This window comes from Gavialis gangeticus, unplaced genomic scaffold (genome assembly GCF_001723915.1).
Source record: "Gavialis gangeticus isolate Ggan-Ray unplaced genomic scaffold, GavGan_comp1, whole genome shotgun sequence".
Classification (NCBI taxonomy): domain Eukaryota; kingdom Metazoa; phylum Chordata; order Crocodylia; family Gavialidae; genus Gavialis; species Gavialis gangeticus.
Window position 1 is genome coordinate 151141657 of NW_017729022.1, and position 6000 is coordinate 151147656.

General features: G+C 41.2%; 1 protein-coding gene across 1 annotated transcript in view; it reads right to left on the reverse strand.

Annotated features, from left to right (window-relative positions):
- Positions 1–6000, reverse strand: part of PRKCE (protein kinase C epsilon) — a 581980-nt gene that overhangs the window by 230694 nt on the left and 345286 nt on the right. Inside the window, exon 3 of the mRNA XM_019516328.1 lies at positions 1826–1985. Coding sequence (XP_019371873.1) covers positions 1826–1985 — 160 coding nt within the window. The remainder of the gene's footprint in view (positions 1–1825; positions 1986–6000) is intronic.

Sequence of the window (6000 nt, forward strand, 5' to 3'; positions counted from 1 at the left end):
AAAAATTGATAACTATGCCCAGTTTATAAGCTGTCTCTGTATCTCCTTTTGGAATGGGGAAAATACCCTAAACGCTCACAAGATAAATGTAAATACAAGAGGCATACTTGGAGGTGCTGTTTCCATCTCTGGCATTTTATGCGTGCCTTACAAATGTCACACTTCTGATATAAAAAGACAATTACATCTGGTTAACATAATGTATTCAGTGCAAATACATGTGACCCTAGGATGTCCAAAAGAAAGAAGCTTTATGTGTACCTTTTGCCCACTGCAGTTTCTCCCTAAACCATCTACATTAGCCCAGGGCACAAACATGCATTCCTTTCTCATGCAAGTTCAGCTGACTTCATATGCTTAACTTCAGTCTGATGCGTTAGATTTGTTAGATCAGTAGTTTTGTCATCAGCTGAATGGCTGATGTGAGTAACGGCTGCAGGATCTGGCCTCAAGATTTTAAGCTCTTCAGAATAGGAATTCTGAGCTAGAATCTGGAATAACTAGCAGAGTTACTCTAGATTTATGCTGGAGTACTGAAAGTAGAACCTGTCCCCATGCCTACTCTTCATCTGTAAGGTAATACAAACTTAAGCTTACCTATAATGCATAAAGTAAATCTTGACTGATGTGCCTAGCTCAAAGCAATATAATACTATGTTAATTCATCTGTGAATTTTAGACTGACAAGCTAACATTTAATCAACAGGTGTCCAAAGCAACCAGCCTAAGCACCTACAACTTTGATCAGCTTTACTAAGATGCATATACACTCCATTCTTCTCAATATGTGGCCACTTTTTTGTATGCTTGGTTTGATATTTTTTGCCAAATCTGCACTGCAATGGAAAGAACCCTGTAGAGACTGACCTAGAAGTTACTAAACATACAGGCCCAGAACAAGAATAGTAGAATTACTTGCATTTTGTCTCTCATCAGAGCTAGAATGGGGTGGCTCAGAAGTCAAAAGTTCACCTTTGATGGTTGTCATAGGATACTAATGTGTACTGTAACCCAATTCAAGGTAGTGGTCTAGTTCCCAGTGACTTCAGTGGAGCCAGGATTTTACCCTTCCAGTATTTATTACAAGCAGACTCCTTTTCTCAAATCCTTTTCCTGGATGGTTTTTGTACATTAATTCACCTTCTGAGCCCTTAAACATGAAGGATTCATGCTCAAAACACCTAATATGATACCATTTCTCCTCTTTAAAACATAAGTATTTTAAAGCTTTGAAAACACTAACTACATGCTTCTTCCTTCCTAGAAATGCATTTAAAATGACCACCACAAGAGAGAGGATTATGAAACCATAGAGCCCAACTCAATGTCTAATATCAACATAGAGCAATTTTATTGAGTTTATGGGGTCTACTCTGGAATCTCAGTATTTCATTCATCTTGCTTCAATTGGTGATTGTTAGTTAGACATTTTAGTTAAAGAATTTTGAAGCAAAATGTCATACCACAGCTATATAGGCTTTGCTTTTCTGAGGCACATTGCTGAAATGATCCTAAATGTATTAAAAATTAAGCTAATGGGCACAGAAGTGAATTACAGGAGTCACATCCATCTATTGTATGCTAGACAGGAGAAGGCACCATTGTCTGGCCCAGAGGAAAGCATAAATTGTATTGTTTATGATGGAAGTTTGACAGTTTACTGTTCTTATTTGCAAAACACAGATGGAAACAGAATATTAAAACAAAGAGGAAAAGAGCTACTAATCAATTCTTTTGGTACTGCTATAAGACACTATGGAACATTACTAATTCCAAAATAAAATGTCATCTTAAAAAAGAGAAAATGCTGAAAAGTTGAATATACCATATAAAATCTCTGCAGTGGGAACAGTATGTTGGTTGCCTAAGGTAGGTGGCCATGAACTTGTGTCCATTAACCTGATGGACTCTGCGTCGCACGGCACCCTGCCGTTTCCTGGGACGCATCCGCTCCCTGAACACACGTTCCTCATTGTCTTTGGGTGCTGAAAGAAAAAGGGAGAGAGGGGAAATGATAAGCATAAAATCATCCCAGGCACATATACAGAAGTATAAGGGAAAAAATTAAAATCAAACATCTTTAAAAAATTCCTCCACATCCTGTAAACAGTAATGCAATCCAAGCCACTTTCATTAAATGTAAGCTTGTCCTTAGCAGTGAAGGTATGGAGGGAGGAGGGGTTGCCTTATTTAGGATCATGAGAAATGAACCACAGAATAACTGGATCCTGCAAGTTCTCTCATTATCTAAACACTTTGATTGTAAACTCCACTGGGCTGGCATCAAGTCTTCCCAATCTTCTTGTCCCAGCCAGACCTTATCTCTGAAACAGGAAAAACAAAAACTCCAGGTCCAAATACACAGATATTAGGAAGGTTCTGATTAAAATATGACTCTCGTTATCCTCTAATTTCATTAGTTACCAGTTGGACGAAAGGAGGGGATTATCTCATTAACCAATGTATGTGCAAGTGCAAGCAAGTTGGAATAGGAGGTTTAAATTACCACTTAAGAATCAAAAACCTTGTAAAGTATCTCTGAGATGCACAGGAGGAAAAGCATTATGTGCTGTCTAGTCAAAAAATGAATCACCTCCTTGCACTGTCTTGAAAATAAAACTCTGTGTCCTCTCCAAGGAGCTTTGTATCCATCAGACAACCAGTGAGGATGAATTAGCAACAAAAAAATCATAGTTGTGGCAATTCTACATTTTATGTAATGACTGGGATACAGTGGGTGAATCACATGAACGTGCATGTTCCTGGAGGCTGGCGGAGCATGGCGAGCTCCCGCAGGCATTGGCAGCGCTGTTGGTGGCAGGAGTGTGGAGGCAACAAGCAGAGAGCTCCTGCAGGCAGCTGTGGTGCTGTCAGTGGGGTGGGAGAAGGGTGTATGGCAAGCGCCAACACCACCTGCGACCACCTGCAGACGCCGCCGGCAGCATCAGTGGCAGCCAGCAGCGATCACGGACCACTCGCAGACACCGCTGGCAGCATCAGTGGTGGCCAGCAGCAATCACAGACCACCCATAGACACCGCTGGCAGTGTCAACAGTGAGGGGGGAGGGTGGCAAGTGGCAACCAGCCGCAGGCACTGCTGGCAGTGTCAGCGGTGCCTTTTTGCAGAGGGTGCACCACCACATTCAGGGGGTGCATGTGCACCCGTGTGTACCCCCTATGCATCGCCAATGCACATGAATTAACAGTACAGAAAGGTATTTCTATCTTACCTTAAAACAAATCAAGCTCACCAGAGTGAGATATATCTTCTGATCTACACCACAGAGTTTTGCTGAACAATATAGTTTTCTGACCATTATTTGATCCCATACTTAATGTATGAACCTCCTGAGCCATCAGGTCTAGCCTCTTCCTATCGCTGATATCCACTTCATAGCATCTCTTCATAAACTGACCAACTTCCACCTTAAAACTGCTTAGTTTTCTTGCCTTCACTAATCCTGGAAAACTGCTCCAAAGCCTCAATCCTCTGAATGTTAGAAACAAGTTTACTTATTCCTACTGCTGGCAGAGTTCTGGTAGGTCAGAGAGAAACGTCCAAAAGAAGAAAAAAAGCTATTTCAGTTCCCAGGAAATTAATGGCTTGGTTTTGCATTGCCAGGGCTGGACAGCATTGTAAGAATATGTACAAATGAAATCAAACATTTATAGACTTATGTCAGATAATATTTCAAATGAAAAGGCATTTAATACTTGAAATTGTGAATCACTGTCTTTATTATGCTGAGGAATACAATCTACTTCAGTTTATAACATATTCTGTTCATTTTTGTTTACTGTTAGTTCTGTTCTGGATCATTAACAACACAAACAGAATGAAAAATCAGAGAACAAACCAAGTCTTTTAGAGTTACAATTTTATAATAAATATTCAGAAGTTATCATTACTACCGAAAGATGCAAATGTAGAACAAAATTGCCTATTTTGTTTAGGAATGGCTATAAAACCATTTTTCAGTTAGTGATTGACAACAAACTAAGATTGTGCATAAGCAGAGATTTAGACATTTAAATGAACTAAGCATGCATATGTGCATAAGTATATGTAAGAGAGTGTTAATTTTCTTTAAAGGCATTGATCCACAAGATCCAAACTTGTGTGTATTGCAGTTTGTGCCAATAGGTATGTCTGCGATACTGACATTTCAATTTTTTTAAGCCCCAAAGAAGTCTGTTCTTCCTTACATAACATCTTACTAATACTTCATGTGCAGAAATTAAAATTTAACCTTAGACACAATTCGATTTCAACTCAGTTCATTAAGCTTTAGACACAAGCATCTACCAGATGGCCCATGTGAAATTATTTGGTGCTTTGAGTTCCTAGTAAACAAATTTTCACTGGTGAGACCACAGCTGGAGTACTCCATCCAGTTCAGGGAGCTGCACTTCAACAATGAGATGGGCAAGCTTGAGAGTCCAGAGAAGAGCCACCTGTATGATCGTAGACTTGCAAGGCAAGCCATATGAGGAAAGGCTGAGGGAGTTGGGCCTCTTCAGTCTAAAAAAAGAGAAGGCTGAGAGGGGACTTGGTAGCAGCTTACCACTACATCAGGGGAATACATCAAGGGCTCAGCAAACAACTGTTCACCAGGGCACCCTTGGGGAAAATGAGGTGTAATGGCCACAAACTCCTGGAAGACCGTTTCAGGCTTAACACTAGGAAAAACTTCTTCACAGTTAGGGTTTCCAGAATAAATTCCCTCCAGAGGTGGTGAAATCACCTACCCTGGAAATCTTCCAAAGGAGACTGGACAGTCACCTTGCTGGGGTCACTTGACCCCAGTTGTCTTTCCTGCCTAGTGCAGGGGGGCTGGACCCAGTGATCTTGCAAGGTTCCTTCGAGCCCTTGCAATCTATGAATCTATGAACCTATGTCCCCGCCCCTCCTGAAAATTATCCCTTCAATCAGTGCTGAGGAGGACTCTTATTCTCTCCAGTGAAGCCTCCACAGAAAGGGAAAAAACAACAGCTGGCCATCAACTCCCTTTTAATTCATGCAGGGCACATCTACATGTGACCCTGACTGAGCAGTTGGTACTGTGATGTCATTTAGTACTTGCTTTAGCAGTCCTGGCAGCACACAGGTTATTTTTTATGCTATTGTGTGGTAGCTTGTTGTTACTGCGCAGTGACAGTGGTGTCATGGTTAGTGGCTGCCAATGCTACATGGCCATAAGAATGAGCTACATCAACATAGCTCATCGTTATGGCGATGTAGCATCTTGTGTAGATGCACCTAAACTGAACTTGAAGTTTCCAAGGACTCATGCCCCGTGGGCAGGAGGGTTTTCCTTCCAGTGGAGGAAACAGAAGATGTGGACCAAACATTTGAAAATATCAAGATTTCTTAGTTCTTGCAGCAACCCTGTCTTACTTATTTCCTCAGTCAAATGGCTGTACACACACTTTTAAAATAAGAAATGTGCATTATAACTTTTCTAAGTCATGCTGCTACTGGTCCTTTGTTTACACCTGCTCATAGAAATCACGGAGAAGTAGAGCTTGAAGGGACCTCCAGAAGTCATCTAGTCCAACCCCCTGCCTGAGGCAGGATCATCCCTATCCAAACTATACTATACAATCCATAATCTAAACTCTTCATAAGACTAACGTCAATCCTGACCCAACACAAGACCTAATGCCCAAACCTGCCACAGGTAAAGCAGGGATCCACAACAGCCAATGCTCTGCTTTTGTAAAAGATTGTTAATATACACTTGAGATCCCAGGTAGAAGGCCATGACTTTCACTACAGGGGAAAGCAAAAACCCCCACAGTTTGTATCAATCTGACTGCGGGGTAAAATTCCTTCTAGACCCTAAATATGGTGATCAGTCTGACCTCTGGCTTTGGTTTCAGCAGAAGCATTGGCATACCTCAGTCAAAATCCCCAGCCTTAGTTGCAGCTAACACCCAATGCCTTTGAGGGAGGCTTAAAAACACCCTGACAAAACACATGTAGGAAAAAAAAAAGGG